The 24,484-nt window shown below is 39.0% G+C and overlaps 1 protein-coding gene across 2 annotated transcripts in view; it reads left to right on the top strand.

The window, feature by feature from the left end:
- Positions 1–24,484, top strand: part of Rspo2 (R-spondin 2) — a 126,818-nt gene that overhangs the window by 63,016 nt on the left and 39,318 nt on the right. For both annotated transcript variants that reach the window (XM_050162327.1, XM_050162320.1), the window contains exons 3-5: positions 2,350–2,538; positions 16,907–17,050; positions 19,359–19,547. In XM_050162327.1, coding sequence (XP_050018284.1) covers positions 2,350–2,538; positions 16,907–17,050; positions 19,359–19,547 — 522 coding nt within the window. The remainder of the gene's footprint in view (positions 1–2,349; positions 2,539–16,906; positions 17,051–19,358; positions 19,548–24,484) is intronic.

Raw genomic sequence — 24,484 nt, 5'->3', positions numbered from 1 at the left:
ATGGCAGATGTGAGGGATATAAAAAAAAAGCCTATCCTATGAGATTATAAATGCATAAGAGTATTTATAGGAGACAGAAAAAAGTTATGAAGGTGTTGGAGGAGCCAGTCAGGAGAAGACCAAGTCAGAGGTGGAGTTACTCATCCAGGAAATGCCTTGGGCCACCAGCAGCAGGGAGAAGGAAGAAAGGCTTGTCCCAGGAATTCTGAAGAAGCTGCTGTGTTTAACATCAGGGCCCTCATCTTCACCACTTGGAATGAGTTCCTGTCACCTAAACCACATTGTGATATTTGTTACATAGAAACTAACTCAGGAAATAGAACTCCTTCTAGGTCAGCTCTCCACCTTCAGAAACCCAAGGTGTTCTTATTTCTACCCTGTACAGCAATTTTATGCATTTCCAGGACATTCTTTCTTTCCTATGTGTCTTGATTCTTCATCAACATACATATTATTATTTATTATATTAATATAATAATATAATATAATATTAATTTTGTTCCTGTTGTGGCTGTGTTTTGACAATTTTTGTGTTCTAAAATCCTGTCTTCATTATAACTTTTATTTAACATGTTTTTGACAGTGTTGTACTTGTATATTACACCTTCTAATTGTCCCCCCACCCCAGTTGTTTCTGTCTCCCTCCTGCCTGCCTTTTCTACAAGTCTCTAAGTGTTTTGTTGTTGAGTTACATTCATAATGTGAGCATCCCACAATATGTCCGTTTCATTCCTAGATATCTGGGTTCTTTCTTCCTGCTAATAAGATATGCATCTATTTTGTTTATTTGTTGGTTTAGCAATTCTGTGCCTTATAGAGTTTTGGTAAATACCTTAAAGTTATAGCAAGTGCATTTTAATTTAAGATCGAATGTATTGGTCATCCTTTCTTTTCTTTTTCTTTTCTTTTATTTTAGTTTTTTGAGATAAGGTCCTCTGTAGTTTTGGAGCCTGTCTGTCCTGGAACTAGCTCTTGTGGACAAGGCTGGCCTTGAACTCACAGAAATCCACCTACTACTTCTGCTTCCTGATATTGGTATTAAAGCATGCACCACCACTGCCAGGCTAAATTTATTGGTATTTCTAATTGGTAATGAAGAACCTTAGGAGATTTAGTTTTGAATTCTTTTCTGGTCTTGTGTTAATATTCAATTCAAATATTGGTTTTTAAGTTCTAAAAATGAAAATATTGTTTTTTTTCTTATACTCTTAAAATATAAGGGGCTGTGCAGTGGTGGTGTATGCGTTTAATCCTAGCCTTTGGGAAACAGAGTCAGGCAGATCTTCTCTGAGTTTGAAACCAGCCTGGTCAATAAGAGCTAGTTCTAGGACAGGCTCCAAAAACTACAGAGAAACCCTGTCTCAAAAATCAAAAAAAAAAAAGTGTTTCTTTCTCCAGGGTGAGGATATTTGCTTATATTTCTATGTGAGTAAATCAGAGACTTCTTTTTTAATAGTTTTGTTTTTGAGAATTTCTCATGACTGCTGCATCTAAATAACTCTTGCTCTCCCTTTCTATATTCTAACACGTCTGGTGTCCATCTTCTCATGCTCACAGTCTTTTCTTTAATTATTATTAATGTATATTCACATACATATATGCACCCACATGTATATATACTAATATATTAAATATATTACCACAACATCCATTTAGCTTTGTTCATGTATGTATGTATATATATATGTGTATATATATATACATACATTTGTGTATATGTATGTATGTATGTCCAGGGCTGACTTCTTGGAATTGGACAATCTTATATGGGACTATTTCCCCCCTGGAGACAGCTGAATCTGGCTCGATCAGAGGCCACTAACAGCTTGGATCCTCATCTAGGGGTGGGGCCATGTGGAATTCCCTCTGTCTGCCCTGGTATGTCAACTGGTGTCATGATGCTGGCTTTATTCAGTCAGTCATATTGTTGAGAGTTCATTGACGAATTTTCCCTGTCATATGTAGGGGACATGATTTATCAGCAGGTATCCTTGGCCTCTTGTCTCTTAGAATATTTCTTTCCTCCATTTCATGATGTTCCCTGAGCGTTGAGTATAGGGCTTGCTTTGTAGATGGGCCACTTTTTCTCACTCCACAGTCACTTAGTCTCCAGGTTTTGGCCAGGTGTGGATCTCTTTCACAGTCTTCAGCTGTTTCAAAAAGAAGTTTCTTTGAGGGTGAGAGTTCTATGCTCTGGAGGTGGGAAAATGAGTATTTAGAAAATAGAAATGATTTTGGCTTAGAAAGCTGACAGTAGCAGGTTCACCTCTTGTGTCTATAACACAAGACATCTTTCTTTCACGATGGGACATTTATACTTAAATATTTTTGTTTCTTTCTCTCTTACAGCTAGTTACGTATCAAATCCCATTTGCAAGGGTTGTTTGTCTTGTTCAAAGGACAATGGGTGCAGCCGATGCCAACAGAAACTGTTCTTCTTCCTTCGAAGAGAAGGGATGCGCCAGTATGGAGAGTGCCTGCATTCCTGCCCGTCAGGGTACTATGGGCATCGAGCTCCAGATATGAACAGATGTGCAAGTGAGTATTTGACTTTTCTCCATCCTGTTTTGCTGGATGTGCAATTTAGCTATTGTGCTAAGTATTTTAGAGAAAATATTTGTAACGGTTTATAGATTAGTCTAAACTAAAGCTTCCAATAATGAATAGGGTAGCGTAAGAGAACTTTTACTTTATATTTTATGTAGGCATATATCATACAGTCACACACATTCTTCCAGTGATTTAGGTTAACCATTTTTCATTACATTAGTCTAAAAAAATGTTTGCTAGATAGAACTTCGTAAGGAGAAATTATTACTTGGAAACAAAATAACCAACCAATCACAAAAGATTTTAATATGCCTGGGAAATAATCTTTAATTTAACCTTAATTTTATAGTTTCTTCTTTTATTTTGGATTTGTAATTCCTGCTTTTGTTTGATCTCCAACTAAATATACACACACATATAAATATGCATATATAAAAATATAAACTTATTTAAAGCACCATTGCTGATAAAGATGCAATGGAGCTGTTTAGTGTTTTTTAGGCATTTTTAAAGTCAAGTAACTGGATGAATAGTTTGTACCAGTAGCTAAAATATGTAGTCTGAGATGAAGATTGGCTATATCTTTGTTTCATGAAATTGTTTGGACTGAAGGACATAACTCACAACACGTTTTAATCGTTTGATCGAATTTTTAAGTACATCTTAAATCTCAAAGGTGTGTGATTTGATGATCCATAGAATAATGGATCCACCTGGAAGCAGTTTTCTGTCCTGATTGCCTCAGGCAACCTCTGGTGGGATTTTAGTATCTGGGTCTCCTGTGCACACTTATTTTTATGCTTGTGCACACTTTTCAGTGTGTGTGCAAGGTGATGAAGCTGGAAGGATAGTTTGGAGCATGTATTCTAAATTCTGGAGCTATCATATTGTGAACTGTGTGTGGGCAACAGTCTGGCTCTACAACTTCCTACCCAATCTGGGATATTACTGAGTGAGAAGGGGTGCTGTTAATAACTGTTTGAGGGTGTGCACCATAATTCACAGTGTTCTTCGACAAACTGGTGTAAACACAGTTGTCTCGGTAGAAATTCCTGCTGGGTGAGCAGCTTCCCTCTACTCCAGATGAAGGCGTGCACAGCTGATCATGCTGACCCCTCCTCTAGGAAGTAGAGAGCAATGATCACATATCAGGTTTGGGAAGGAGAATCTACATGTGAGAATGGGCTTGCTATGGTTTTACTTATTGTAAGTGAATGCAATCAATGCTGGAGACTACTGACCTAGAGGCAATCATTACTTATATGGTACAAGCGGGAAGTACTTATTAGGGAAACTCTGCAAAGCAAAGGGAAAGCAGGCAAACATTTACGCTGCTCTAGATGGCATCAGGTCGTTATGGTTCTTCCATGCTGTTTTCTCATTTTCAGTCTCTGTGTATATTGCGTTAGTTTTTAGCCAGCATCTAGAGGATGGGATTAAATTACAAAATTCGTTAGAGACAGAATTTGCCATTACAGCCACTTCTCACTGAGATTATTGATTGATCAGAGACGAGTATAAATTTTAAACAGCAGCTTGGAAAATTCTCTAATAGAAATTTGCCTCTTCATTGTGCTGTTTTGTGAACAGCAATCATGCAAGCGTGAAGTGACTATCTTCCAAAAAAACACTTGGATCCCTAGGTTGGCTGACATTGGCTCCTTGGGATGTACAGTTTGAGGTTTGTAAATTTCATACACGCTCATGAAAATCACTTGAGTAGCTTACTGAAGTGAGGTAATACAAGCTTCTGTTGTCCTGGATATTATGTTACATGATGTTCCTGTCAGAGTTCCTCTTTCTCATTTGTTAGCAAATTGATTTGCACAGAAGCACCAGGTTTACGTTGTTATGTATTCCTCGTTTAGGACGCTTAGAAATGAATTTTAGTACAATGCATCTGAAAAACCAAAAGTAAAACATTTCCCAAAGATCCCAAAAGCTAACACTTGGGCTTCTGTCTTTGAGCATGCATTTCTCTGCACAGTGGTGCCTTCCCCTCCTTAAGAAAGTGTCACACTTGTGGCTTATTTTAACTTAAGTTACAGACTTTTTCATGCCACTTAACATAGTTGTACATACTTCTCTGGGATTGGCACACACATTTAGCTATTACCTCCTGGCAGCTCACTTTTCAGCCTTTGCCAATTACAGGTACACTGAGCGATGTTCATTTAAAAATGTTTCTTTATTCCATTTCCATACATACTTTTACATATTTGTCTGATTTGTCTTTGTGTACTTTTCACTATAATGCACATCTTGAAATCTTCAGGAAACTATTACCCCAATCTTGTGGAAATTTGGATAAGTATAAAGTACAGGTGTCGGCTCATATCTCAACTAACAGCAGACATTTTTGCCTCGTAAACACCTAGGAATTAATGAAAAATGTATAAAGTGATTTTTTTGTTTTAATATGCTTTTACTTCACATGAAGCTAGACATTTATTATTAGTGTGAATGCTTGCACTTAGTCTAGTTGACAAAATGTAAACTCCCTTCTTTCTCCTATTTTAAAAGTTTTTTTAAAAATTAAGTGAAATATCAGATTCAAATCCACCTTGACAAAAATAAACATAGATTTGCCACAAAGAGAAGTGGTACATGTAACCATGGTATTAAAAAGAATGTTTCCTGACTCAGTCACTCTTATTCGGTATTCTCTCTTCACTCATCCTAACCACTATCCTGATTTATAACCAATACACAGATGTCTTCTCGTTTAGTTAAAGCACAGATAATCAGGTGACTGTATGGCACATAAACTCTATTGTTTAGTTTGCGTTCTGTGCCAAACTCTCTGATACATACATTTTTTCCCTCAATTGTTTAAATAGTGCAAAGCAGATTGTATATTTCCATTTTCTGGATGAAGTTACCTAAACTGGTTATCATTCCCTTTCCAAAGTTTGGAGGCTAGGTGTAGCGACAAAGGGACAGTATATATGAGGGCTGTAGGTGTTTTCTGTGTTTTTAGGAATGAGTATTTGAATAGAAAAGAAAATAAAGATATTAAGAAACTATTAATCCATCCATAAAAAATATAAGTGGTTAGGTAGCTATTCTGAGTAGATTGAATGAGCCTACCTAATGACAGGCTTGCCTGAGATAGGTTTTCCTTGTAGCCCAGGCTAGCCTGGAACTCACTGTATAACCTGGATTCACTCTTGACATCGTGGTCGGTCCTCCTATCCTTACTTATGCCTGCCCCCCATGCAGGTCTTCCAGGTGTGAGCCACCTCACCTGACATGAAAAATTGATGCAATCTAAGCAGCTGTTAAATATGTGATATAGAAAGGTGATAAATTGTGTCTTCCATGGTGCTTTTATGTTATCAGGTGAAAACTCCCTTTCAATATCTTTTATGCCTTTCATTGAGTTAGTAGAGTCACTGCTAATAATTTTATTTCTTCTCTTGATCACTTAATAGGAAGTAGTTTACAATATACCTCAGGTATCCATTTTTATAGATTGAGTAATATAAACATTAGTCATTCTTTTTGCACTATGAGAGTTAACAAGTAATTAACACATTTCAAATAGTCTTAGATATAGTGTTTTGTGAAAATAAAAATACTTTCACTGGAAATTTCTCCCTTCAATGAGTGTGTGTGTGTGTTTTATTGTATTCAAAGACATGCCTAGCCTGTTCAAGGAAGGAAAAGGTATATTTAATTAAAAGGTAGAGATTAGATAGGTAGGTAGGTAGGTAGATAGATGGATAGACAGATGGATAGATATACAGATGGATGGATGGATGGATGGATGGATGGACGGACGGACGGACGGACAGACAGACAGACAGGTGATAGAGATAGATGATTGGTGTATTGCTGGATGGGTCTGGAAGAGTTTGATCTCCATTATCCCTGGCTTCCTCTGTCTCTCCTAGTGCTTTTCCATTTCAGCATTCTGATTCTGATTCTCTCCTCCTCCTGCAAATACGTATAGATCTCGTGGTTCACAAAGAAATGCATGGCTCCCAAACTATTCCAGCAGTCAGCAAGATATCCATCCTGTTGGAGAACACTGACTCACAGTGGAATGCTTTTCCATTGTGTGGTTCCTTAGAAAATGAACATGAGCTGGGCGGTGGTGGTGCACACCTTAAGTCCTAGCACTTGGGAGGCAGAGGCAGGAGGATATCTATGAGTTGAAGGCCTGCTTGGTCTACAGAGCAAAGTTCCAGACAGTTAGGGATGTTATACAGAGAAACCCTGTCTCAAAACACACACACACACACACACACACACACACACACACACACAAAACAAACAATAAAATACAGACAAAATAATTGTGCACAATTATAAATAAAAGTATTAGGAAAACTTAAATGGTTTTCAGGAATAAACAGCCAGTGTGTTTCAAATTCCATTAAGTATTTCATGACAGTCTTGCCAGTGTGTTTCAGATTGCATTAAGTAGTTCATGTCAGTCTTATTTTCTAATGGTCAAAATCAATTTGTGGCAAATCACTTCGAAAGAAGATTGTACTAGAAGGAATCCTGGGTTCTCCAGTGTTTTCTGCCAGTAACTAGCTTTGTAAGCTAGAACCGTTTACATAACACACGCTGGAATGAGAGTTGGCTCGTGCTCTTGGTGAGCCTATCTATAAAACCGTCACAGTCAAAGAATGAAATCTTTTGGTAGTTCCTCTTAAAGATATTCTTCTCATTGTAACTTACTGTTCTTAAGTCCAGTTGCTTTAGTGTTCTGTTCACTTTCTTTGTAGCCATCATAACTGCATGGTTAATAGTTAAGGAATATGCATGAATAAAGAGCGGGGCATGAGCTCTTTACTGTATTATACAATAAACTGATGTTTAAGTTGGAAATATTTTATAATCTAAAGTGAACTATTTGTAACGAAAGCATACGCTTGCATTAAGATAAGCAGAGAGGATCCTGTCTCAGTATGTATTCTGAAAGGGTAGAAATTGAATCTCAAATGTTCTGGTCCTTCAGCAGACACATCGATCATAGTACATTGTTGTGTCAGCTCCCAGTGTCATGTTAGACACTGAAAACACAGAGCGTCCTGCTCTGGTTTCTTTATTGATTGCAGGTTGGGGAGATAAATGACATACATGAACATAGGCCTAGAAACAGATAGATAAGTTTAATAAGATCATCAGCTTGTAAGTCAGGAGTCTAAGCTTGACTTTAGACATGAAGTTGAGCTAGTAATGGATTTACAATACCTCCACATGTACCCATGCATATGTGGCATGTGTGCATGAGCGCGCGCGCGCACACACACACACACAAATAAAAATAAATCTTTAAAAATTGAAATATTTAAGTTGGCACAAACCTTGCACATACTTACAGCGTATTATGCAATGCATTAGTATACATTATCTGTTTATCTCTGTGGGAGAGTATTTATCCCCTCAGTCATCTGTCATGTTGTTGAAGTAAAAAACTAATGCCTTTCGTGTTCTGTTATTTTTAAATATCAACTTATCATGACCTAGAATTACCTGGGAAGGGAGTAACAGTTGAGGACTTTTTTATATCAGGCTCACCTGTGGGCAAGTCTGTGGAGGCCTTGTCTCAGTTGTTAATTAGTCTAGGAAGACCCTGCCCATCGTGGGCAGAACCGTTCCCTGTATTGGGCAGAAGAAAGCTAAGTGAGAGAAGCAGTCTAGCAGACAACAGGAGTGCATTCATTTCTCTCAGTTCTTGAGTGTGGATGTGATGTGGGTTTTCTACTTGGATTCCCACCTTAATATTCCCCTTAAGGATAGACTGTAACCTTGAATTGTAAGCCAAAGAAATCCTTCAATAATCTTAGTTTCTTTTGTTAGAACATTTATCACAGCAACAAAAATAAAACTAGAATTCTTTCTCTTTGCTGTTTCAAATTATAATTATTTAATAATTGTTTAAAGCAGTTAAGTTATATAAAAATGCATGGTTTTGAAAGATCAAAGTGTTTTTTTTTTTTAAATATTTATTTATTTATTATGCCTGCAGGCCAGAAGAGGGTGCCAGACCTCATTACAGATGGTTGTGAGCCACCATGTGGTTGCTGGGAATTGAACTCAGGACCTCCAGAAGAGCAGGCAATGCTCTTAACCACTGAGCCATCTCTCCAGCCCCTCAAAGTGGTTTTCTTACCAGTTATACTTTTCGGATTGTTATGGGAAGCAGTATGGCTGAGCCACCAATAATTTGATAGGATATATTAGGGTTTGTTGTAATTATTTGTCATTTGTTTTGAGACAGCATCTTCCCTTATAGCCCAAACTTGATGTGCGATTCCCCTCTGTGTGCCGTGAATGTTTTATTACCATTGGTTAATTAATGAAGCTGTTCCAGCCAATGGCTTAGCAGAGCAAAGCCAGGCAGGAAATCCAAACGGAGATGTCGAGAGAAGTAAGTGGAGTAAGTGAAGTAAATTCAGGTCTGAGCATTCAGGAAATGAGCGAGCAACCTCCGCTCACAGAAACTTGTCTCAATTCTTGCAGTTCTCTTGCTTGAACCTTCAGATTGTTGGTTTTATAGGCACTTTTCACCAAGTCTGGCATCATCGGAGTTCTAATTAGCAATTTCCCTCCAGTATCTTCACCTGCAATGGGACTGCTGGGAACTAAACTTGGCTCAACTTGAAGAGCGATCTCTTTGGCCCCATGCTTCCTTGGATTCTATGCTTCTCTAAAAAATAAGGCATTGCCTGGACATGGTAGAGTTTTCCAATGCACTTGTGGAACTTCTCCCTTGCTGCTAAAGAGCTTAGAAATGTTGTCAGAGCATTGTCATGGACAGTGAAAGCAGACATTCGGAGGCATCTACTGACCAACCTGAAGATTGGCTTCTACTGTATGGTGCGGTTAGAGTTTCTATCTCCTTCTGTCGTTGAACTGGGTGGTTACACATAGCTAAGTCTTCTTTAAACAGAGTTAAAGATAACAGATGACAGATAGCTAGTTAAAAATAGCAGAACTAGAAGTAAATTTATATTGCTTTCACTCTAAACATTTTGTTTTTCGATTCTCTCCCTCTTTTATCAACCAGCCCTTTCATTCACATGCCAGTGACATAGCAAGCAGGGGATGAGACACTTACTACAGCAAGGCAATATATCCCTGTTGATGGCTGATCAAAGTCATTTTCTCTTGTGGAGATCACCAAATCTCTGTGTGTTTTCACTATGTGTAGAGTTGATGGTGGATTTCAGACTCATTCTGAGTCCCTAAGTTAAGATGCTTCTACTTGATGTTTACAAATGAAACTGTTCGCTAAAGTCAGAACTCAGTAAAATTCAACCAAGGTCACATTCTGGCCTGCCATCCTGTGTGTCAGGGCCTTGGTTAAGGGATAACTTTTAGAGCCTTAAGTGCCAGAGAAAAAAAATAAACATGAAGATGATGCATGGGACATAACTTTCACTTGTGATTATGTGTCTGAGTGAAGCTCTATTGGAAAACAGCTATGCTTTTGTGCTATGCTTTTTGATGCTTGAGTCGTGGCTTCTTTGTGTTCTAATGGAGTTAAATATTCTAAGATATTTACTCTCAAGCCTTGTACCTCTGCCCTAAGCCTGTTTGGAGTGTGAAGGTATTGAGAGATTCTTCTTGTTTGTCTTGGGTGGAGGTTGAGTGGAGGGTAAGATGTATTTAGCGTTTCCTTTCAGCTGGGCAGAGAAAATTGCCTTTTCCAAGACTTGGCAAATTTCAGTGGGGACTCAGGTCTGCAGTTTATTACACTGTTAAGGTTTCACCTTAATATGATAGGGTTGACAAGTTACCAAAATAGGAAAAGCACAAGGAGTAACCAAGATGAGGAACCTGCTGCTGGCAAGAATTGGAAATCTGATATGAAATATGAATTTGTTTTATAATTTAAAATTGTCTTCCTGTCAATTTTACTTTGAGGTGGTTGTCTCTTCTCTCTTCCTTAAATGGAAATACAAATCCCTTTAAAACAAAGCATTGCATTTCCCAGAAGATAGGCTCTTCTTCATCTCATTTGTTCGCAGGACAATTTGAAATATGCAACACTTGAACTGTGAGAGACAGCGCCCATGTCTGTATTTGTCTACTAAGCTCTTGGTCATAGTCAGTGTTTATTTTGCTTTCCTTTTTTTTTTTTTGCATGTAGAAAAGATACACCGTTTAAGATACAGAGAAGGTACTAGCCATATAATTCACAAATTTGAATTTGGTGCTTATACACTGTAAATTTGGAAGACTTAACTTTAAAATGAGCCTGTGAAGACAATTGTTTTGATAGTATTTGTATTTCTAGGCATCAAAATAAAGTATGCCTAGCATGTGGGGGTGCGTGCCTGTAACTCTACATCAAGAGGCTGAGGCTGGATAAGGTCCAGTGCAAGATCAACAACCTTGGCATCACAGGAAGGTACCGTGTGAAGCTTCTGAACAATCCTGACAGACCCATGAAGTGAAGGCTGAAATTGCTCTTATTTTTGGGTCATGAAGATAAACAGAATCCTAGTCTTACTAAGTTGTCCACTGTTCCATGAGAGTGATGAAATAACTGTCCTCAGGTCAGCTGACCATGGCACTGCTGTCTCATTGTACTCAGTTCTGTCTCTGAGCCCTTGTGCCCTGTTCTGTACTCGGGATGCTTGGGTGGCTGGCGTCTGTGCTAAGCGTGCTCCCTGGGAGAAGCAATTTTGACTTGGACCATTTCAGCTGGGTTTCTCCCAGACTTCAGCAGGATTGTCTATTAACTTAGTAATGCTGGTTTTCCATACCACCCTGCAAGTCGTTCAGCTGTTAAGTATGAAAAGCCGGGGGCTGCCCTTTATTTTCTTTAATCTGAAATGATTTGACACCCCTGATGAGCTGTGTGTAGCTAGATTCTATTGCAAAATATTGTGATTTTTTTAGCTTTTGAATTGTAGTTTTCATCAATCCATACTGTGATGAGATTTTTGTACTAGCAATATTAGAAATATATTATCTTTAACTTTTTTTTATCTTTAACTTTTTATTTATTTTTAAAAATCAAACTTATCTTTTTATTTTACATACCAATCGCAGTTCCCACTCCCTCCCCTCCTTCCATTCCCTCCACCCCATTCCTCATCCACTCCTCAGAGAGGGTAAGCCCATTGCTTTGGGGAAGATCTAAGGCCCTTCCTACTATATCTAGGCTAAACAAGGTATCCATACAAAGAGAATAGGTTCCCAAGAAGTGAGTACATGCAGTAGGAATAAATCCTGGTGCTATTGCCAGTGGCTCTGTAGTCTGCCCCAGCTGTACAACTGTCACCGGTATTCAGAGGGACTAGTTTGGACCTAGGTTGGTTTCTTTTCTGTCCATCTGGAGTTGGTGAGCTCCTATTAGCTCAAGTAAGCTGTTTCAGTGGGTGTTCCCATCATAGTCTTAACCTCTTTGCTTATATTCTTACTCTCCTCACTCTTCAACTAGACTTTGGGAGTTCAGCCCATTGCTCGGCTACAGGTCTCTGCCTCTGTTTCCATTAGTTGCTGGATGTAGGTTCTATTGTGATATTTAAGACAGTCATCAATTTTACTACAGGGCATCAATTTTACTACTAGGGTCCTAAATGTTTTAAACTTGTCTTTCAGTAAGGTTAACTTTCTGAAACTCTCCACATACAGACCCAGAGACACAGATACACACACACACACACACACACACACACACACACACACACACACACACTCTATAGCCCTTCTAGTATTAGTCATGTTATTACTCAGTTGCTTGCCAAAGTGCCTTTCTTTAAAGCAGGCTGAAGATCCCGAGGTTACCCATCCATCAGGTCTCCAAGACCCTATGGGTTTCTATTTGTCTAGGCACTATTATGGTCAGTTTGCTCTTGTGCTTGGGTATCTAGCAAAAACAATCTCTAAGGCACATGAAGTCCCTAATCTTTAACGCAACCCATTATTATTTTCTTAATAATGTCAATTGCTATTTAAGTATTTAAAACCCTCATAGATACAAGGAAGCATCCCCATCTCTCACCTGTGCCCTGTTCAGCCTACTCTTCCCTGGGCCAATCACCAGCCATGTGCGTTTTCTCCAGTGCTTCCCCAACCTTGCCTTGCCAGGGTTCTAGTTTCCTCTGTCCTTTAAAAGTAAATTTAACTAAAACAGGCCAACATCCACAGGAGGTTTTACCTGCTTCACTTGGGTCTTTCCTTTCTCTGTTCTAATTGTTCTCAGATATTTCCTAGGTATTCCTGTATGATTTACGGTTCTCTGTGGCTGGTGAGGGTGGTTTATTTTGTTTTTGTTTCTCATGTTTCTCATATCTGAGATGCGTACATTGTACATGCTGGCAATCTCTTACTTAGCATGCGGATAATAAACTGAGTTTGTAAATGGCATTTGAGATTTGTTTGCTTGGCATGTGCTAAAATTCCACTCGTGTCCAGCTCTGTGCCAGACAAGGAGATTTTATAAATTGAAATAAATAAAAAAATTAATGGGAGGACGGCAGTGGGCGCTTGGTCTCTGCTTGCAACGCGGCCAGAAGGCATTTCTACCGTGTATTTTATTATCTCCCGATACTGTGTCGGTGCCGCGTGGCTGTGGCCCGTCACTCTGGCATTGGCATCCCTGGGACTGAGGGATGGGTGTTAACGAACCATGTTCTTAGGGTCTGGCAGCACCACTCAGCACATACTAGGTTCCTGGGGAATGCCTGGAATGAAGTCGACTACAGTATAATTTGAAAAATGTTACTTTAGACCCTGTATGGGGTGGTGTTGGGAAGACAGGAGAAGGGGGTTGCCCAGCATGCTTTTCTGCTTCTTGGCTGGGATAAGCCCTTGTGGCCAAATGACAGCCCTGTCAGGCTGTGCTTGGCCACAGATTCACTTGGACAGTAATTTTACTTAAACCGACGTTGGCAGTCTCACTTGGTGGATTACATTTTTTGGGGAGGCACTGTAATTAAGAAGCATGTAAGTTGGCTAAAGTAGGTTCTTACATTCTGAACAAAAACTTAAAACACACACTTTCATACCAAAGGCCCCTGCTTAGTAAAGTTTGATATACCTATTACACAGTATAAAGTTTTCAAAGGTAAAACCGGCTATTGTATGTTCCTATTGGCATTTAAATGGTGTTTAACCCATTAAATTTAATGTTTTACAACGAGATTTCTAGAAACACACATGAGAAATAATTAAGACAGTGATCCTTCCTATGGAATGAGCCTAATATGACTTTAGGGGAGAAAGAAAATTTCTGTATGTCTCTAAAAGCTTTTTTTTTTTTAAAAAAATGTTTTAAATTTTATTTAGAATGACTTTTGTGTGTGAAAAGTTAACGAGACTGAAATGAATCCCAATAAATTGAGGGTAACAAGCTATGGCTTAGGTGGTTCTGGGGAAAGCCGCTCCTGGCTGAGTGCAGGACTATGAGGCCCCCACCCCCACCCCAAGAGATTACCCTTCCCCTTGGAAGCATTACTTCTCTGAGCCATGGTCAAATAGGGTTGGGGAATCTGGGGCTAATGAGAAAGGGTTCGAGGTTCTGAGGCGCATCAAGGGGTAATTTCTGGGAACGTGGCTCACACATTGCTATTTAGGTCAAAGTTTAGAGTTCTAAGATGAGTCCGTGATGCAAACTGGGAATCCACAGAATCCAGGAAGGCCAGCAGAGCTCTCAGTGTGTGCGCTTAGCCCCAATCAAACCTTTTAAAGGACGCTATAGTGCATAGATATTATTTTAGGGTGTTTTTTTTCTTAGAATGGAAGAGAAAGTTACTCACCGAACACTAGGAAACAGAGAACCTGACAAGAAATGGTTAAACAAACATTGAGTTAGTTTGAAGGCTAAAGCAGCTTCAGCAATATTAAGGGTCTAGGTTGTGCTTCCAAATCTGGAAAGGTTTGAGATGTGATTTGCAGCATTATTTCTTTTTCCCTGTTGAAATCCAAAGAATTATTTCATAGTGTTAATAAAGAGGCTTTAAAAAAATTTCGGTAGTTTATTCAGTTGCATATATCTTAAATAATCTTTTTATTTTCATCATATAGCTAAGTTGCAATTATAAAAGTTTCATATGATTTTGGAACACACAACACTTTTGGTGTTTCACAGTTCTGCTCTCCTGCCCTCAAATTAACGTCTCTATGCACTTTATACACACATACGTATGCACACCGTTCTATATATGTCTTTGTTGTATCATGTTCCATATAACTTGTAGCCTGCCCTTTTCTTTTTCCTTTCACAATAGGCCTTAGCGCTTGCTCTAAGTCATTGCTTATAATTCCCAGTGTGCTTTTTAATGGTTATAGTATTCTGCTATCAACGTATCAAATGTATCAAATTTGAGAGTGCATAATTAAGCTTTTCTCCAGCAGGATTTATGCCTGAAATAGTCCCGGGGGACTCTATGGAGAATGATAGACATTTGAGAAATTCTGCACTTGAGAACTGGTCTCAGAAGTGAGGAACGGAATGAGGAAAGGAACTCTAAGTAACAATAAAGATCAGCAAAAAAATCTTGTAAAATTAATTCCAAATGCTGGTTGCTATAACGTTTTGGCCAAACGACTTAACTGTGCAGAACATATTTAAAAGCCAAATCAAACCTTGTAGGTAATGGCTGATTGATGAGCTGTGGAGTCCTTACTTTTTAAAACAATATAGTTTCTTTTTTATTGTTGTTCCCTTTACCCTCTTCTGTTTCATCCTTTGGAATGCTTATCGTGTCTTGGAAAATAATTCTGTAACAGAGAAGGCTGCTTGCCTCTTCGAAAAATGAAGCAAGAAAACCCACAATTTGTGGACATACTGGTCATGTAGTCTGACCGTGATTGAGAGCTTCTATCCAGCTGTAGGCCTCCGTTTATTAAAATGAAGGTTACAGCATTTAAGACTACAAATGAACCTTTTATGGGGTGACAGACTATACTTCTATGCCCATTATTTTCTTTCCCCAGCAAAGAAGCAATGTTGTAATTTACTGGTGAACCCGTTTGGTGTTCTGGCTCTGTATTTGGTGGTATTCAGCTAGGTGCTCCATGGTGGTCACTTCATGCACAAAAGACCCTTGCAGAGTCAAAATGGAAAGGCAGGGACCTGCCATTTTTTTCTTATGGCCTAGAGATTAACATTATATAATGTATTGTAGATGACGTTTTTGCCTTTTGCTAATTTCTGGAATCATTTTTTCAATGTAAACTTTTAAGCACAAAGGGATTTTTTTTTAAAAATTTGAGTTATATTTTCTATTCCAATTACCTTTTAGTTTGTGGGAAGTATATGATTTACATCTTTCCAGAATCCTTATGACGCTGAATATTGTACTGGGGACTTGTGGAAGGATGGATGGGATGCTACTGCGTTTGCATATCACTCTGGGTACTGATGATCACCAACAGTTATATCTGCTATGACTAACCATTAACCACAGCCTGTTGAAACCCTGGCCTTTCAGTGAATCAACCTGCCAGCTCCTTCGCTGTCCCCTCCAGGAAGCACACTCATTTCTGCCTGTGCCTGCCACTGATGTCTGGCCCAGATGTCATTGCCTTTTCCAGAGAAGCTGCTCTAGAATTCAAGCCTATTAATTGCTTTCTTTAAACCTCTGTTGGAACATTGTGTCTTTTGGTTGGAAAATGTTTCTGATCGTCCGTTGCTTCTATCTGCAGACCTCATGTGTCAGTAGATTTATGTACGTTATTGTACATCTTTATCATAATCTGTGTTTAAGAAGAAGCCCAGTCCGAACCAAAGCAGCCACTCCTCCCTGTATGACTTTCTGTCTCTTAGATCCCAGGGTCCTCATTTACAAATTAAGGGTTTCACCCAACTGGGAAGAGTAAATGGAAATGTACACAAAGGTCTTCCTGCCATGAGGTTTCCACAAAGTGACCTAATCTTTCCTTCCCCCCACCCTTGTCTCTATAAAAAAAAGACCACGGGCATTGACCAGTGCTTTGGGTGATGCACCAGGCATTTAAAAATTCTTTGAAATTAAGTGAAATTAAGTCACTGACTATCTGAAAACAGAAGATGCTGAGTCGAGTTCCCACTCTGTTTCCCGTTGTGGAACTTTGAAAGGCAGCACAGATTTCAGTCTTTGAGGCGATGTAATTTGTAGTTAGAGGATACTCTTTACAATCATCCGCTTTAATCCCATTTGGACTTCCAAACATTTCTGGAGTCCCCCGCTGCCTGAGGGCCTTTGTTGGCGTTCTTACTTATTAATGTGGCAAGCTGTTGGAAGAATTAGGGAGTGAATGAGAATGCTCTAACATGAGAATATAAAAGCTTTAGACTTTTCTAACCATTAATGCTTTGACTAAGGTAACCAATGAGTTTATATAATTTGATTTGTAAAATGCACAACTTTAACTATTTTTTTTCTCTTTAAAATTGTAGGATGCAGAATAGAAAACTGTGACTCTTGCTTTAGCAAAGACTTTTGTACCAAGTGCAAAGTAGGCTTTTATTTGCACAGAGGCCGCTGCTTTGATGAATGTCCAGATGGTTTTGCACCATTAGATGAGACCATGGAATGTGTAGGTGAGTAGGTCTTAATTCAACTCTCCAGTTTTCATGCCTGTTTGTGCACCTATTCATGTTGGAGATAGTCAGCCTAAAAGTAAATGAGTTCCAATGCTCATTAGAACCAAAAGGTTTTAGTTTCTTTTGCTGATTCTAAAGAGTTTAGGCACTGTGATGATGGTATCTTTGTTCCAAAACTTGGTAGTTATGTATTTGCTGAGTTAGCCTACTTAAGGAGTGATATACTTTACCATCACAAATATACCCATTTATTATTATCATATTAAATTATTGGTATTTGCCTTAGTTGGGGTTTCTATTGTTGTGAGGAGACCATGTCAACTCTTACAAAGGAAAACATTTATTGTGGTGACTTCCAGTTTCATAGGTTTAGTCTCTTATCACCGTGATGGGATACACAGTGTGTGGGCAGACACGGTGCTGGAAAAGGAGCTGAGAGTTCTACATCTTGATCCACAGACTGCAGAAGGAAACTGTGTACTAGGCTTAGACTGAGCACATAGTACAGACCTCAAAGCCTGCCCTACAGTGAGACACTTCCTCCAGCCAGGCCACACCTCCTGTTCCTGTGGGTCCCTGTGGTCCTAGCATTCAAACCCCAAGTCTTTGTCTATGGGGCCCATATCTATTCAAACCACCACAGTACTGTACAAATATTTTATTTAGGAGAAAAACAAAACTTCCAAGCATTATTTTGGCTTTCATGCTATTGCCTTCGCCTTGCAAATAAATGAACTGTGGAGATTCTTGCTTAGCCATCCTCATGAAAACAGAAAAGTGAGAGAATGTTTTTCTGCCCAAATATATTTTCTTGATGATTGGCTGCAAATTACAAAGTTTATTAAAATTGCTTTGGTATTAACTGAATTTTAGATCTGTAGAATACCTTAACATACATATTGTGAAAAAATAATCACCCATTTTGGAAACTTCATGTGAACTTTATACTATGGTGTTTATAAAATACTGTGGGTTTTTTTTCCCCCCATGGGTCTACTATTGATTAGCAGGTAAAGTGGCTACACTTACAAATCTATAGATTTGATCTTAGCTGTAATCTCATGCTCATCTCCCTCAAATTTTACTAGATGCACGATACATCTGACTTGACATCCCGTGGAGCTAAGACTCATCAGTTATGCTCCTGATATTTCATTTCTAAATGGCACTTGACAGTTACTTCTTTAGAAATATTGCTGAACCATTTTGAAGTTATATATATTTGAAAACTTAGACGTGAGTTTTGGAAAGAAATGGGTTAATTTGCAATGGTATTAATGTGTGAGTTAGTACATGAATTATCACCCAATTGAAAAAAAAAATGAAAAAGCTGCTAAAAACATATGAACGCGGTTTTAGCTTTTGAAGCAAGAATCACACCTTGCTTCAAATATTACAAATTGTAAATGGAAATGTACAGAATATTCCATGATAGAATCCTGTGCATATATAACCCTATATAACAGTTTAAAATGGGGTTGAAAAGATCCTGGACTTGGCTCTGATGCCTACTGAGATTGAAAACACAGTGTGCCCTGTGTGGACTCCAGGCTGGGGTCCTCATGTATCATGTGAGGAGCTTTTCAGTATAATGCTGATGAGGAGGTTCAACTCTGCACAGTGGTACTGTCCTCTTCCTGCCTCCACCACTGCTCAGTCATCTTACAAAATGGGCATCAAAAGTTTTTCATGACTACAAAAAATAGATATCGTTTTTTTGCCGCAGTTGTCTGTTAATTTTCAAACGTGTATTATACGTCATGGATACAGAGGGTAAGAAATACAAGAGTAGATAGAATAGGCAGAATCAGAAAAACACACACACACACACTAACACTCACATACTGAACTCCTTGCCGACTCCCAGTACTTGTGAAATAAAGCAAACACAGTTACTGATTTGGGTATGTGGTAGGGAATATGAAATTAGCCTGATAGATGGTGACTTCCACCGTGGCATGAAAACAGCACCTTCTCTTTGGGTTTTGCCTGTTTCGAGGCCATCTTTTAGAGATGACAGAGCTTTGCGTTTCTGACTGGCCAGCAGTTTCCCTTCAGAAACGTGACAGATGGAAAGCAACGGCTCCTTCATTCCTTATGTGGCATTTGTTTGTCTTAGCTGTCAGTACTCTCTGACTTAAGCAACTGTAGTTCTAGACAATGAGTTCAGCTCCTCTAGGCTACATAAGCTGGTTTTTGAGACTTATGCTAGAGGTAATAAACAAGTGTTGTATAAGTTTTATATCCCATTTAACGGTGGATACCCAACTGCTGTCTATGTTTGTGTTTTTAAAATCTTCATCAGAAGGATGTGAAGTTGGTCATTGGAGTGAGTGGGGAACATGTAGCAGAAACAACCGCACGTGTGGATTTAAATGGGGTCTGGAAACCAGAACACGACAGATTGTTAAGAAGCCCGCAAAAGACACAATACCATGTCCAACCATTGCTGAATCCAGGCGATGCAAGATGGCCATGAGGCACTGTCCAGGAGGTGGGTCTAACTAAGCGCTCTCGTGTGCTGGTGCTGTGTGCTTTCTCAAGTTTTCCCCTCCCTCTCCCCCTCCTTGCCATAAATGCTATTTATCTATCTGTGATGGAATCCTGATACTGACAATGGAGAGGAGATCAGATTCTATTTCAGAAACAAATGCTTAAGCTGTGCTCTATGTAGAGTGGACATTTCATTTGCTTTCATATTATTCTTTAAAAAAACTTGAAAGAATATGAACGTGCTTTCTCAAATGAGACTTCTGAAAGTGTGAGGTTTTATTTGTGTGTGTGTGTGTGTGTTTTTCAACTGTACCATAAAAGTGGGTGCTTATGAAATCGGGTCTTTGCAGAAGGAAGGGGCCAGCTTTCGTTGAGAAGCATTTAGCGTAGAGAGGTCTATGGAATCTGGAAAATCATCTGCATCATTACTAGTTGCAGATGACAGCTTAAAATAAACTTACCCAAACACTGGGAGGAAAGAACCCTGTCTCACTGTTACCACAATCAGCCCCTTCTCTTTGTTTGGATACTAATTTGTAGAAAACAGCTACTGGTTTGTGTGTTTAACTCTTTGTAATAATTATGCTGATTTGTAGTCATTATTCTATAATAGCCGGATTAGGCTCATTTAGAAATTAGGAGTCCTTAGCAAGGTGTTGGACAACACAGAATCAGGAGATTAAAATGCAGTTCTTATGTGTATGTGGGTGTTGTATACATATGTGTTTATGTGCACATGTGTGTGTCTGTGTGTGCAGGCTAGACAGCAACATTTGCCATCTCCCTTTATTACTTCCAACCTTTTTAAGACATGGTCCCTTAATGACCTCAAACTCACTATTTTGGTTAGGCTGGCTGGCCAGCAAGGCCTTAGGGCCCTTTGACTCTGTGCACCCTTCCCAGGGCTGGAGTATTGACCTATCTGACTGAGGATGCTGGATGTATGAACTTAGGTCTACAGGCTGGGGCAGCAAGCATATAACTGACCGGAATCATCTCACCAGCTTCTTGAGAGGGAATTTTCACAATGCTAGTGTGCTTCTTGAAGCAGTAATCACTTGTTGACATTTATTGTATCACTGGCAAAGCCATGTTGCCACAGATGAAACTGAGAGATTTTTTTTTTCCAAAAGTGTACAAATAGAAAACCAAAGCCGAAAGAAAGTTGTGTTTGGAAAAGTGCCTCCTAAAATAGCCCAAACCTTGGTTGGCCTCTTTCCCCTCACCCTCTGTTAGTGTGTAGCTTCTTGGCTTCTAACTCTAGCCCAGAAAGAGGACATGTAGCTGCTAAAATGGGTTTCTATCCACTCTGTGCTGCTGTGTAGAGAAGGTCTCCGATCCGTGGAGGCCGACGACACTCTGAAGACTGCAAGACTCCAGCCAGCCTCTGAGGACGATTTGATCCAGATTCAGAAGCTCCCGCGGAGGAGGCAGCTTTTCCTCTTGAATTAGTCGTGCTTTTCCTTATTGGGCCTTTGAAACAAAGTTTTTTTTTTTTGGGGGGTCTGCTTTGCACTAACAAGGATGGTTTTGTTCAGTTAAAGTGGGTATTTTTCAGTCAAAATATAAGAAAATATTTTCTTACAAAACTAATAAGCCACTTCTTGGATAGCTGAGAGCATTTAACCTGCAACCTTTTGCCTAAAAGCAAACCCGATGTATTCAGGTATCGAAAAGAAAGACGTCCTTTGTTGTATATTGTTTATATAACTGGTCCGTTCCTGCCCCTCCCCCCTGTTCCCTTTTTAAGCATCATGGTCCAGCAATTGTGGCTTACATTAATAGCAAAAATTAGACTGAAAATATTCTTGTAACAAACATGCTTATGTGTTGGAAGAGCCCACACACTCCTCTAGCCCTTTCTAGCCTTTCATTTTGTCCTGACCTCAGTTCTGACTGAGAGTTTTCTAGAGAGTAGATAGGTTGTTAGTCATAATATTTATCGCATTTCTGTTCTTTGTGCTACTGACAGTTGCCACTGTCATGGAATATACCTGATTCTACTGATTATTTAAATCACACACCACACACACACACACCACACCACATTAGCCTGAGATGCTAGTTTTCGTCTCCTAACAGATCAGATATAGATTCCAGTTTAAACTGTATTTAGGTTTTAACCATATTTTATCCATTAAGCATTGCTCTAATCCCTGTAGCTATTTCATTTTCAGTTTACTAATTTTTTTTGTCTAAATATAGTGAAATAGTAAACACGCTTGGGTTTACATAAAACAGGGTTTCGAAGATATGCTGAAGCCTGTTTTGTTTGATTTAAAGAAAATAAATTAGTAGACATGAATGGTTCTGTAATAAAATGACTTCTAGTTACAAATATAGGATATGAGAACTAAGAAACTTAAGTTTGGAATTTGGGCATTGGTTGTTAAAAATTGGCATAACCTCCAGTGGTGAGTCCCACCTTGCCTCAGGTGAGAGAAGAAAAAGTCCCCTTCTTCAGTGGGTCACGCTGATTACAGAAGAATGAAGAAGAAAACCACTTTATCCCCCTTTCCATCTTGATTTGATTTCAGTGATCTGCTTTGACAAACCATGCAAAAATGTAAGTCGTAATCAGGTTGGGAATACAGGCATTTTTTTTTCAGATCTTTTCAACATATGTATGGATTTTTCCTCCCGTTGGAGCCAATCTTAACCTGATTGCACTCGAATGCAGTCTTAGCCTCCTTCACACTGGAGTGCAGACGCATTAAAATCAGCTGCTTTTGATTAAGGAAAGGCCCGAGCTAGAGGTCAGCATCGTGGAATGGCTAAGTGCGTAGGATGTTACACTGAAAGCTTTTAAGTAGGAGAAAATGAAAAACTATAGAAGTAAAAGTAGCAACAAAAGCATCGTGGTGTAATGACCTCACCTATTTCTCTCTTTGCCCATCACACGCAATTTGTTTTGTGAGGGGAAAAAAATAAGGAAGCTCCATAGCAACGTCAGTAGATGTATTTGTACTAACGTCCCCATTCTTCATTTCCAAACTTTTCGTTTGGGTCAGTTTCCTTTTCTTTCCTTGTTGATGGAACATGTAAGATTTCTTGGACTTTTAGATATGCCCTTAGAGGTATGGTCTGGATCTGGGTGTCTCCATCTTGTCAACTCATAACTTTTATAACCTCTGGCAAAGTCGCTTAACCCCTCTTGGCCCTTATTTCCTCATTTATAAGCTGAAGGTACCAATGTTGGTAATTTCTAAGGTTTAGCTTTCTTTTAAACCCCAGTGGCAGGAGGATTAATTGCTGAGAGGAACAGGTACGGTCTTGTGGTTAGAAGACAAGAAAAAGAGCGGGGGGTCCAAGAGCACAGACTGACCGTAGAGCTGTTCCCATTTTGGTGATAGCACGTGCTCAGTCTTCTCTTGACTTTTGCTCTTCTGCTTCAAAAATGGACTTTGTGCTGTCAACCTTCAAAAACTAAATAGGATTTGTTTTAAATGTAGGTGTTACCTATGGCATAGCTACCAAAAAAGAAGGGTAAATGAGAAACAGGGGAAAATATGGGGTTCACAGGAAACCCCAGGAGGTAAAATGACAAGACACTGTGTTTGGAAGACACGTGGAAAGAATAGATCCCTAAAAAGTAAAAGCTGGTCATGTTGCAGGCACAACCACCCCTTCCCACCTCCTGATTGATAGATTTCATCCTGCTGGGAATAATTTAGTTTTGTAATAGCCCAAAACTCTGAGTGGAAGGAATTTTGAGTCCAGTTTAAATTGTATACTAGGCAGTATTTTAAGTGAAAAAGATAAATGGGCTATTATATCTTTGAATGATTAGTGGGAGAACAACATTAAATTGTATGATGCTGGAGGATACCCATGTACAGTGTGAAATAGTGTTATCTGTAAGTTTGTATAATTTTCTCCTCTTATAAGATTAGCAAATGTTCTTTAATATGGTCTCATATTATTTTTTCAAGTTTAAAAATGATTATTATTATTATTATTGTTAGTAGTAGTAGGTGTGTGAGGGGGAACTTTGTGGACTTAATTTTCTCCTACCTTTATGCAAACAACTTCAGTGTCTTAGGCTTGTATAGCAAGTGTGTTTGTTTACTTGTTTAAGTCTCTCTCTAGCTCTTACAGCAAGTTTTGCTGGATGTTTGTTGACTAGTGTTCCGCACTGTTTATTGTTCTGTTGCTTAAAGAATTGGAGAGCTTTTCTTAGAAAGAATAGCTGTAGTGAAGAAGTGAATGGCTGAGCATCTATCATTTGATGCACAGACATGAGCTGGACAGAAAAGTAAAGTGTGCTAGTGAAGGAGGACTTCGGCTGAGATGTGCTACCTTATATTTGATATTCAGAAAACTGTGAAAGTGGTGTTTGGTCAGAAATCTGCATAGTTGAAATTTTCTTTGGACTGCCAAACATCTCCCAAATAAAGACATGGAGACTTATTATTAATTATGAATGCTCAGCCTTAGCTTAGCCTTGTCCCACCAGCTCTTTTAACTTAACATGTTTCTCTTTATCTATATTTTGCCATGGGGCTTTACACCTTTCTTTCACTCTGTATTTCCTACTTTCCCGCTTCCTCCATGTGTGGCTGGCTCCTGGAATCGAATTTTCTTTCTTTCCTGGAGTCTAAATTCTTCCCCCCTACTTATTCTCCCTGCCTGGAAGTCCTGCCTATACTTTCTCCCTTACTATTGTCCATACAGGTTTTGATTAGAACGGTCAGGTACGACGTGTAGGCAGGCAAGGTAAAGCAGCAACACATCTTTACATAGTTAAACAAATATTCCGCAACCAATCTGAGTAAAGGTGAGCATGTGAATATCAAAGATACATTTGTTGTAGTAGTTGACTCAATGACTATTTTAATATTCTTGATTCTCCCACAAAATTTGGGGGAAGGAGGAAGTCCCAGTGAGTGACAGCGAGGCTCTTATTAGTCCTTAAAATGTTACTAGTGGTAGAGTGAA

The sequence above is a fragment of the Alexandromys fortis genome, unplaced genomic scaffold, assembly GCF_014885135.2.
Source record: "Alexandromys fortis isolate MF-2015 unplaced genomic scaffold, M_Fortis_MF-2015_v1.1 scaffold_17, whole genome shotgun sequence".
Taxonomy (NCBI): domain Eukaryota; kingdom Metazoa; phylum Chordata; class Mammalia; order Rodentia; family Cricetidae; genus Alexandromys; species Alexandromys fortis.
This window is presented reverse-complemented; position numbering and strand designations above follow the sequence as displayed.